The sequence below is a fragment of the Trachymyrmex septentrionalis genome, unplaced genomic scaffold (assembly GCF_001594115.1).
Source record: "Trachymyrmex septentrionalis isolate Tsep2-gDNA-1 unplaced genomic scaffold, Tsep1.0 scaffold50, whole genome shotgun sequence".
Classification (NCBI taxonomy): Eukaryota; Metazoa; Arthropoda; class Insecta; order Hymenoptera; family Formicidae; genus Trachymyrmex; species Trachymyrmex septentrionalis.
In genome coordinates this window covers 735,956-747,373 of record NW_017305673.1, presented here as the reverse complement: position 1 = coordinate 747,373, position 11,418 = coordinate 735,956, and the positions used below count along the sequence as shown (strand labels likewise).

General features: G+C 30.7%; 1 protein-coding gene across 2 annotated transcripts in view; it reads left to right on the top strand.

Moving 5' to 3' along the window:
* LOC108751620 (alpha-tocopherol transfer protein-like) overlaps positions 1-10,997 on the top strand; it is an 11,844-nt gene extending 847 nt beyond the window's left edge. The window contains exons 2-11 of one of the 2 annotated variants that reach the window (XM_018491896.1): positions 271-677; positions 1,104-1,257; positions 1,437-1,625; positions 2,040-2,320; positions 2,548-2,841; positions 8,409-8,547; positions 8,937-9,096; positions 9,219-9,324; positions 9,823-10,186; positions 10,480-10,991. In XM_018491896.1, coding sequence (XP_018347398.1) covers positions 271-677; positions 1,104-1,257; positions 1,437-1,625; positions 2,040-2,320; positions 2,548-2,841; positions 8,409-8,547; positions 8,937-9,096; positions 9,219-9,324; positions 9,823-10,186; positions 10,480-10,631 — 2,246 coding nt within the window. In that variant the 3' untranslated portion in view covers positions 10,632-10,991. Of the gene's footprint in view, positions 1-270; positions 678-1,103; positions 1,258-1,436; positions 1,626-2,039; positions 2,321-2,547; positions 2,842-6,311; positions 6,327-8,408; positions 8,548-8,936; positions 9,097-9,218; positions 9,325-9,822; positions 10,187-10,479 lie in introns of those variants that run through there. The other variant, XM_018491895.1, reaches the window with a different exon arrangement.
* The last annotated feature ends 421 nt before the right edge of the window (positions 10,998-11,418 follow it).

Here is an 11,418-nt window from a genome sequence, read left to right as displayed (position 1 = left end):
TTTTATGTCAATAATTAATCATTAATGATGTTGGTATAAACTACGAATTTTATTAAAATCTATAATAATTAAATAGTGACGTGTAATCATAAATATTTATTTGATTTTCGACTTTTATCACTGTTCTTCAAGGCTATTTTAAAGATACGCACCTATCGTGATATTTCTTTGTTTTAAAAAATATGCAGCAATGCGTAAATTATTTAAATACGCTTTTCTAAGAACATTTATTATACATATTGACTAATAATATATGTTACAACTCAATAGTAGTGTTTGTACCGTCTGCATGGGACACGGCACCGTCCTTGGACACTTATCAAAGAGTGTTTGTCGACTCTGCAGTGAAAGAGATGCAGGTAACTGATACGAACAGGATCTTGCAAACTGAAGATACGAAAATATCAGAAAATATGTTAGAAAATCAGACGCGCGAGAAGAAATCAACAACTGAGAAAGTCAAGATGAAACTCATCGAGATGAAACCTATCAACGAAATAGCATCGGCAATGAGGAACGACGCTTCTGATTCTTCTGAAGAAAACGTTAATGCTGTTATTACTCCTCGAAATATCATTTTGCTCTTGATCGATGAAAGAGACCATGAGAAAAAGGAAGAGAATTCGTGGAAAGATTATAAAGAAAGACTGCCCTTCGCGATTGAAGGAGTTCTTCAAGTACTTTCCTATAATTACATTAATCATTTCTATATTGGATAATTTGATAGAAAATTGAACATCCTATAGAACAAATTTTTCTTTCATTATTTAAGTCTCTTTCTTTCATTATTTGATCTCTTTTCTACATTCAATAATAAGTACAAAATAAACTCACGTTCTTACGAAAAAATATATATATTTTTAAGTATTTTTATTAAATATAATATTACAAAATAATTAATAGTTTGATAAAAATGTGATACTATGAGGAAGTGGCGAGTTTTTAAATATGTTAAATTTAGAGAAAGAGCTGTAGAATTCAGTTTTTACAATTTTATTTTGTATATACAATCTTTACTATGTATATATAATACAATCTTTTTTAAGCTTATTTACATTGGATAGTTTAAATTCGAGTTGTGTTAGATAAAATTTATATCGTAGAATTGCCATGACAAGATCGAGAATGCTAATTTCTCTATGGGCAACGCGTCTACTTCTAAAAAGAAGGAAAAAGGTTGCAATTGCGAGCATATCCTTCTCTCAAATATCGAAGAGTTGTTATCCTGGGCGGCACACACGAGAGGAATGACAACAGGTTTAAAAAAAGAAAAAAAATGCATTTATTAAATGATTGCAAGTTCATGTGTTGAAATCTTTAAAAATATTAACACGAGAGAATATTAAAAAATATTATATATAATATAAAAATATCATAATGTATTCTTCCAACATTCCTTATATTAATTACTAATTTAATTTGATTTTATGGAACAGGTGCAGTTTCCAGCAGCAACTTCTCGATCCCATTTTTTCCTAAATACGAGTCTAGCTCCAATAAGAGTAATGCAAAGTTAGAATTGCGTAAAAACAAACGCGATTCCAACGACGGTTGGCAAGTAATCGATCTTAGCGACCGGACGAGTTCCGTTTCCCCTTCGATTACGAAAGATTCAAAGACAGACGGTAAGTCAGAAGTGAATGTAATTAAAGAAAAATATTTCATATGAATATTTTAATAAAGATGAAAAGATTCACAACAGATAACATTAACTAAAGATTAAGAAGAATAAGATAAAAGACAGTAAAAAACAAACATGAAACATGAAATTCTGATAATTTTAAGGATCATTCCAAATACGAGATATAAAATATAAGATATAAAATAAGATAATAAATATAAGATATAAAATAATATCTTGGATGATATATTAAATTAGATTTTGATCATTTTAATCCTAAGTGTGAGTAAAAATAGATATATATGTACAAAATATAACAAGTTGAGATTTTAGTCATTTTGAAGTAAAATATAATCTTTAATTAGCTTATAATAAAATAAAGGAAAAGATAAAAAAGAAACAAATTTTTTATTTATAGGAGATTTGAATTACGATACCACATGGGATATTTTTGATATATTGTCCAAAATAAGAATGGCTTTTTTTCGTTCTCTACTTGAATCATTGCACAAGAACGATGGCGTGTCCAAGAATGAATTTTCATCGCGCAAACAGTCCTTTCTTCAATCGACTCCGATTAATTTAATCGAGAAAACCATCAGAGAGCTGAAATCTATTTCAAACGATAAAGGTTACATGTTAGTCGCCGTCGTGCCGAGAAGTGAGGGAGCCGCCGCTGTTGATCTCTTTCAACGCGAAGTAATCATTGCTTCAGTGTCAATAAAACCATCAGATTTGAATCGCAAATAATTCAGAAAAATATAAAATATAGTTTAGTAGATTTTTTTTACTTGAATATTTTCGTTAAATTTTAATTAAACGCCGAAATCAGAAATATATAAATAATAAGAAATAAGAATATAAAAAATAATTATTCGTTCTTGTAAATATTAATAAGCTTATAATGTTTTCTTAAATCAATGAAGACTTCTCTGAAGAACACTCTTTTGATCATAACGCAAATCTGTGTTGGAGGCCAAATACCCGTTCCATTTGCTGCACAAGGACCGAATTGTCAAATTTTTCATGAAGCAAGAGTTATTAATGAGCTACCAATTCTAATAAAAAAAGCTATAATTACAAACGATTGTTATAATACCGAATGTATGAATCGACAAACACGTGATGTTCCGATTGAGTTACGTTTGTCAACTGGAATCATTTCGCAAGAATTGCCAGCGGAAAAGCGAGTTGTTAGAAACATGAACATTGAAAAACTGGTAAGGTGAACCAATCATGACTTAATAATAAATAATGATAATGCTTGTTTATCTGTGTCGCAAGTTCACTTTAATATTATTGTTTATAAATTCAATAAATATACATTCAATGTTTATATATTCAATAAATGTATAAATTATTTTACGTCTTAATCTAAAAAATACAGATCGTATAAAAGTAGAGCACACAATTGTATAAATATGTATTTGACATATATTTAAATAACAACAATAATGCTTTGTTATATACAGAGCAATTAATTAAATTAATATAAAATTAAATAAAGAAAAAATTAATTAAATAAAATATAATCATTTAAAATATATTAATTGTATTCCATTTTTGTACAGAAAACGGATAAACTGAATGGCACTACGTCAAAGTAGGTGTAAATTTTACGTTTTTATTATATTCAACTAAAATATTAATACAAATTGTTAATAGCAAAAACTTTCAATAAGAATTAACTTCAAATTTTTAATAATCTGATCTAGAAATATGTATATTGATTTTTTGATATAAGAATGACTGTTTTATATCTTCTGTTTAGAGCTCCGTAACCACTGAAGAAACTATTCGAAAAAATACGAAGGAATTCGGCTTCATTGAAAACAATACCATGTGATCTCAGTACAGTTTTCGGTATTATAACCTGAATCCTCGTCAAGGCCGCAATAACATTTTAAATGTAGACATAATATTTCGTACTCCGTCTTTATATGTTTTTATTTCTATATCTTTTTTTCTATTTAGTCTCTATATTTTAATGATATATAGATGAGAATTAGCAACAATTTTGATAATATTTTCTTGAAAAAGCATTATAAGAGATAATATTCGATGAATAGGGCTTTCGAAAGAAAAGAAAATTACGATGTTATGTTGTTACAATGTCAATTAAATCTACGAATAAACTTTGACAAATAAATTGTATCTGTGCGATACATGAGTAATTGCTCTGTGATAGCATCAGAAATGAATTTTTCCCAGAGGAAAATTAATTTCTAATTTGTAAATGTCGTTAAAGTCTAACCCTAAAAAAAGCAAAACTCTAATCTACTAATGACAATTTAAAAAAGGCAGGATTGACTAGTTTCGTATATTTTGCGGGGCCAAGTGTTCACCCCGACGTGTATAAACACGTCTTGCTAGTTCCAGTCAATTACAAAATCGCACGCGAATGTATATGAAATTGCAACCGGTAATTTCATACACACGCGAAATCTTTCGGTTATGACGGTCGCCACTCGCGTAATCGTGCCCTGGTGCAACAACGGCGTATGTATCCTCGAAAGAAAGTAAGACGAAGGTATGAGTGCAGCCCGTGTAAGTCAGTCAGTATGTGATTCTATGCACTCTGAAGTGAAGATAAAGAATCGAGTATACGATTATCACTCTTATCTTCACTAGCAGCGTGCGAAAATCAATAATAAATTCTTGCGAATTATTAATTATTCGCAAGAACAAAAACTTGTGATTTCGTTTGTGTTAATTATCATTATCACACGTTCATCAATAATTCGAGTTTTTTTGAAGAAAAAAATTTCGTTTATCTTGTAAATCTTACGTGACTATAAATATACGAAAACAATTGCTAATAAATTGTGTAGTAAAACATATTTAATTAGATTGATCTGACGATATGCACAGAGCGATTAGAATTATATAAAACATGCGTGTAACAAAAAGAGGAAGATTGTATCGCAATTATATCGTTTTTCCGATTTGATCATTATATCGTTTATATTTCAATACAGACTTGCTCTTTTCAGCTGAACTTCTTAAATGATTTATCTTCTCTCTTTTTCTCTTTACGTTAAAGAAAAAAAAAAGGTAACATTTTTTATTTTTGTCATTTCTCTTTTGTCCTTTTTTCTTATATAAAATCTGTACACAGAAAATAACTGGAGCAGCTTCTGAGATTTGTCAGAGAGATTACTTTTTTCTCACGCTGACACATTTACTGAATAATAGCCTGCATTTATATGACTAATTGTGCATGTAATGTTGATATCAATCGTACAGTTATTATGCTAGGCCAACATTAACTTAGCAGTGGTAGCTAATGCATTCACAGAGTGTTCTCTAATGGCAGATAATAATCGTTAACATGACGTTTTCTAACTTTTTCACGTGTACAGTAATACAATCAATTATATGAATACTTTGAAAGAACTTTGTCGACATTTTTTATCTCACTTTTCTAAGACATTAATTAAGTCAATACAAGAACAGTTTTTTTATGTACGTAAATAATTGTAAGTAATTGTTGGTAAATATATTCTTTCTGAGGTAGTGGATGACGATGGACAAAAGTATTAGCTTGTTTCTTAATAGTGAATTTCGGAGAATATACACGGAGAGTATACCTGTGAATTTATTTACTCATTATACGCAATCGCAATAATTTCACAATTACTTACCGCAATTATTTGCGAGGAACGGCGATAGCTAACTTTAATATAATTCCATGATTTTAGAAACTCATGAAATTGTAACGTTTATATAACGTGAAAATTCTCGCCTGATGAACGCGCCTGACCGCTTTGGTGCGTACGTGATTCATCTTTTTTTTTGCTCTGATAAACAATAAAATGTGAAACTTTCTTCTGAGAATCGATCAACGTGTCTTTAAGCGATTCGCATATAAATAACGTGATTCATCTGTACTTTTATTATGTACTTTTATTATGTACTTTTGAATTATACTCTATTAGCTTTTTTTAGCTGGCTCCAGACACCATGACCAATGTACGTCAACTTTATGCACTGCACTCGCTAAATATTGATCTACATTCATATGAATAATTATACATGTCATGTGTATATATATGCGTGTATGTATATGTAATATTAGCTAATGTTGGCTTACTTTGGACGGGTCGTGATTTCGCTTTAATAAGATCGGAAATTAATTAATAATCTCTTCCTCATAGACAGAAATAAATCTTTACGTTAAATTCATTGTATGAAATCACTAAAATTTGAATAGAATTTTATAATAAACAACTCCATATTTCATTATAAAATCTTCAGTTTCAGCCTATTATTTTTGGGACGCCCACAGACGCTGCACAATATGTTTGCTTTGCTCTGTCTTTAATGTCTCTGGTATCGTTCGTGGTAAAATGTATTCTTTTACGTTACGAAATACACGGGATTTCTTCTGAATATCTCTCATGAATCAGCAGAGCTCGACTAATTTGTTGGTAAAATTTGCCCAAAAAATTGCTAATTAATCAGATTTTCTTTTTGCGACGTACTGTAACAAGCAAAGTAAGAGTGGGGCATCCCTATAGTATAAAGGAGAACCGGTCCACGCACGAGAAGTAATCGTTCCCACTCCGTTGTTCATTTGCCGTCTCTCGAGTTTGTGGCTCCGATCATTTCTCTTTCTGCAACGATCCGAAAGTCATCGTTGCCGCGATCGTTTGCACGTTGAGTGTCTATCTGTGCCTGCAAATCGTGTTGCACATCGGTCAAGGTAAGTTTGGCTTTCTTTTATAACATATATGAAAACCTGGGAAACATATCTGGGAAACACTCAGTCGAGATCATTTTACATGCGTATTAAATATCGCGTTAATATTATTACACAATATTATAAAATTACATTCAATGCTTCAAAGAAGCTTCAATTCTCTATGGGCCGAATTTTTTTCATGACTATAACAAAAATTATGTAACGTGAAATCGATAAATATCAATATATAAATACAAATTATGTCTATCTGCAGACAAAATGACATCAAAATGAATTGGAAATAATTGCAAAATGATTTTTAATAATCATTTTGAAGTCATTTTGACATAATTTTGATATCATAATGATTTTGTTGTTCTGCTTGCAAAAGCATTCCCAAGCAGAGCAACAAGTTATTGTGATATCAAAATGATATCAAAATGACTCCAAAATAATTATTAAAAGTCATTTTTCAATCATTTCCAATTTATTTTAATGTCATCTTGACGTTATCGTGACTTGTTCTGCTTGGGTTTACTTTGATATCAGGTTAAAGTTGATATCGCTATCAAGAATGTTATTGATTATTAAAAAGATATTATATATAACAAGTATACGTCACTTAGCGGGAAGAAATTAAATAAATTATAATAAAATATCGATATATTAGTATGTGACTTTAAAGTTACCCGGACCCGTAGAGAGTTAAATATCGCGCTTAATGTTTATATTAAAATATAATAAAAATAAAAAGGGATTGTACATTTCAAATTTAACGCGAAACCGTATAATTATTATCCGCAATGTCTTATTTAAGTCTTCGAACTTTTCTTTAACTTTTTTACAAGGCAATTCTCTTTGAGAATCCGAGTTGTCTTCATTTAATCTTACACATTTTTTCCTCGTCTATACTGCATTTTTTACTCGTCTGTATACTGCAGACACATTTATTTTATATCATAAGTATATCAAATAACCGTATAAGAATATTGAATATTTATAAAGTTAAAAACTAAAAATTTTTTATATTTGTGAGAACAGGTTTAAATCTATAAATTCATTTTTTTCCTTAAATATTAATTTTCTTATATCTTTAAAATTATATATTACTATTAAATTTTTTTACATCTTTGATGTTCAATTAAAATTCAAAACCAGATTCTCTTTGTTTCTTTTTCTCTCTCCTTCTTTTTCCTACTAATTTGACATTATTATAAATTTCATTTCTATTGTATTTAAATTATATCCTTTGATGTTGAGATAACAGTAACATACAGTGTTTATAAAATGTTAACAAAGTACTAAAAAGAATATATTTAAGCGCATTTTTAGCACTTTGCAAACGTCACTGTGCTTGGATAATGTTCTAAGCTTGTCACTAATTTTTTGAATACTTACAGACTTTCATGCTTGTTAATTTTCCTGTGTTTTATGAAAAGACAATCGCGATAGTAATCTGGTGACCAAGAGCGCTTGCGCCATAACTATTCTAATTTAAAAAAATCTTTTGTTTTTCACTTTGTCTTTTTTCAGCTTCAAATTTTTTTTTTCCCTTTTAATAAGTATTTTGTTCTCTGCGTAGCGAGGAGAATAAACTTATAGTTTTCTGTATTAATTACAAGAATATGATTTTATAAATTTTTTCATACGATTAAATGGGTCATAAAAATTGAATTTCGAAATACTGCCATTCCCGAAACGAGAAGGGGTAAAGATTAAGAAACATTCTCTCGGCTTCTACGTACGAAGCCGCGACGAGTTAGAGAAAGTCCGCGTTGAGCAAGCCGCTTTGGTCAGCATTAATTCCTGACATAAGAACGATGGGTATCTCAACCGGTTGTGCAATCCCTGTGCACATTACGCGCGTAACACGTGTAACCGAAAAGGAGTCATAGGCATTATGCGTACGGTCGGGACGATCGGTCGGATTTATTTTGCAAGTAATTTAATTTTACGCTTTCTAATCCTGAAAATCGGGGACACATATTTATATTTTTTTATTGTTAGAATTCACGATTATAGAAAATCCTCGAATTTGCTTGCCTATATTTGATATCATATAGGTACGTTCCTACTTTCTTATTGCGATTGTTGTGTTTGCAGATGCTGCTGATACAACCTACGGAGGAAATGTCGAAGCAGATACGAGTGGAGTTGAATGAGAATGTAGCAACGCGCGATAAGGATCTCGAAATGATCAAAGAATGGCTCGCTAAGCAGCCTCATTTACCTAAGTTCGATGGTACATACAATTTTTGTTAGATATATGTTACATGACATATAAAATTATATAATCGCGAAGGCAATCTACAGTCTGCATAAAGTTTTAGTTATATAGAATCTTATTTATAATTTTACTTGTGAACTCGAAAGGATCCTTATTTATAATTTTACCGCATATTTTTACATATATTATATAAAATTTTAATATATGTTCTATTTTAATTTATATACCATTTTATTTTAATACATTATTCATTCTCTTTAAATGTTTAGAATAAAATTCTATTGTATTTTAAATTCCGACATAAATTATACAGATTATCTAAAGTAAGCTTTAAATAGATTCTTTTTTGATTAATTATTATAATAGATATACAGTTGTTATGATATAATTTTATCTCTTTTTAGATGATCAAAGGATAATGACGTTTCTACGTGGGTGCAAGTTTTCCTTGGAGAAATGCAAACGGAAACTGGATATGTACTTCACGATGCGCGCAATAGTCCCTGAATTTTTCTCCAATCGTGACATCACAAGGCCGGCGCTGCAAGAAATAATAAAGCTTGTGTAAGGATCTCGCAATTGTACACAGTATACATATGGCGGTAGTTTAAGAAATCGAAATTCGGAAAGAAACGGTGCTCCTCTAACTAAACGGCAATCTCTAACTCTTCGTTTCCTTTCTGCAGACATCTACCTCCTTTGGCAGGCTTGACGCACAAGGGATGTAGAGTGATCGTCATGAGAGGAATCGATAAGGACGTACCAACTCCCAATATACCGGAATCTATGAAGGTATAAGTTCATTGCGATCATTTTACTTCGACAAAACTATACAGACATTTGGCTATACCAAAGCAACGGTTTTGTTGAAGTATCTAAAAATTTAGTTACAATTCTGATAATAATTTTGTTGGACTGCATAATTATTTGGATGGTTCAAAATATTATTTTCAAACCTGTATGTAGCTAAATATTTAGATATTTCAACAAAACCGGATCCTTTCTTCAGTAAAATTCTGTTATGTTTAAAAATGAAAGATCAATCTTATTTACAACACAATCTTTCGTATTAATATCCCTTAAAAAATACATTTGGTGTTATTTCGGTAAATTTATTCTGCTGTTTATAAATAATATTTTATTACGTCATTCTTAATTCTTTTTATATTTGTAGTGTTTATAATTGGACTCGCTATATCGATTTGGATGATTTTTAAAAACTATTTCACGTCGATTTATGTAATATTTCGTATCATGACGTCAGACTAACAGACATTATTATCATTAAAGATAGTGTTCATGATTGGCGACATTCGTCTGAAGGAGGAGGAACACGGTGTGGCTGGCGACGTCTACATTCTCGACGCCGCCGCCGCGACGCCCACACATTTTGCCAAATTTACACCACCTGTAGTGAAGAAATTTCTGATCTGCGCGATGGAAGCATATCCGGTGAAGCTGAAGGAAGTGCACGTGATAAACATCAGCCCTCTCGTAGACACAATCCTTAATTTTGTCAAACCTTTCCTGAAGGAAAAGATACGCAATCGCATCTTCATGCACAGTGATATCAAGACGCTATACGATTACATACCTCGAGAGATATTGCCGGCCGAATACGGTGGCGACGCTGGACCCATCCAGAATATACATGGCACGTCAATTTCATTATTTCTATTTATTTGGGGTTTAGAGTTTATTTTAGAACTTAATTTTTAATTTAAAACACAGTTTTTTTTAGTCTCTTGAGTACTTCGAGGAAAAAAAAAACATTAAATTTTCTTTATTAAATTTATTAAATTTACGAGACATTCGGCATATAATATCAAAGCGAAATATAATAATAATCTTTGTTATTAAAATATGCACATATAAAAAACATCACACTTTAAATATCTTTAAGACGATTTCTCTGACTAATATCATTTCTTTTTCTTTACCTTTCAGACATGTGGATGAAGAAGTTAGAGGAATACGGGCCATGGTTCGCGGAGCAGGAAGCTATGAAGACTAACGAGGCTTTACGACCAGGTAAACCAAAGACGCAAGACGACCTATTTGGTCTTGATGGATCCTTCCGGCAGTTGTCGATCGATTAAATCGTTTAACGTGATCCGAAATCGTTATGGCGTAATCATCGCCAACGGCAGTCGTTAACCAGATCGTCAGCGTAAACTTCGATGTCGATCGATCATAAACTCCATCCACGATGAAAGCTGAAGCATTTCCGCGACTACTATTTCAAACGACTACAAATGTATCGCAAACTTTTGTACGAATTGTGCTCGATATCGAGTATCTTTAAAATAGCGCGATTAAATTCGTATGATTTATATAGTTAAAACATAATGTGTATTTTTACTGAAAAGCTTGCCAGAAAAATGACAGAGATGGTTCATTAACAGAATATTAACAGTATTTTTCATTTTTTTAATGCGATAGTTTATTTATTTTTATAATTGGAGACGTTACGTCATTGATTATAATTTATTAGATGATAATTTTAAAAAATCTAAGAAAACCAAATTTACCTTTTTTGTACAGATATTTTTCTGTTTATTCAGCTTTCCTCTCCGTCAACTTTTTTCAGATAATACCGTTTGTGCTTTACTAGGCACATACATAGAATAATCGAATTTTAATATTCTTTTTTATATAATAAAACGATAATTACTTTATATGTAACCATATTAATGGTGAAACATAAAAATTATGTTTTACTTTACCTTCTAAATTAATTAAGTTTAGAAATTTTATTGCCAAAGTTGATTTTTAGAAAGGGTAATATCTCAATATAGAAATATTGTGATATAACGTTTAGTCAAGCAGTACGTTAGAATATACCGCACTTTTACACACACACACACACACACACACACACACACT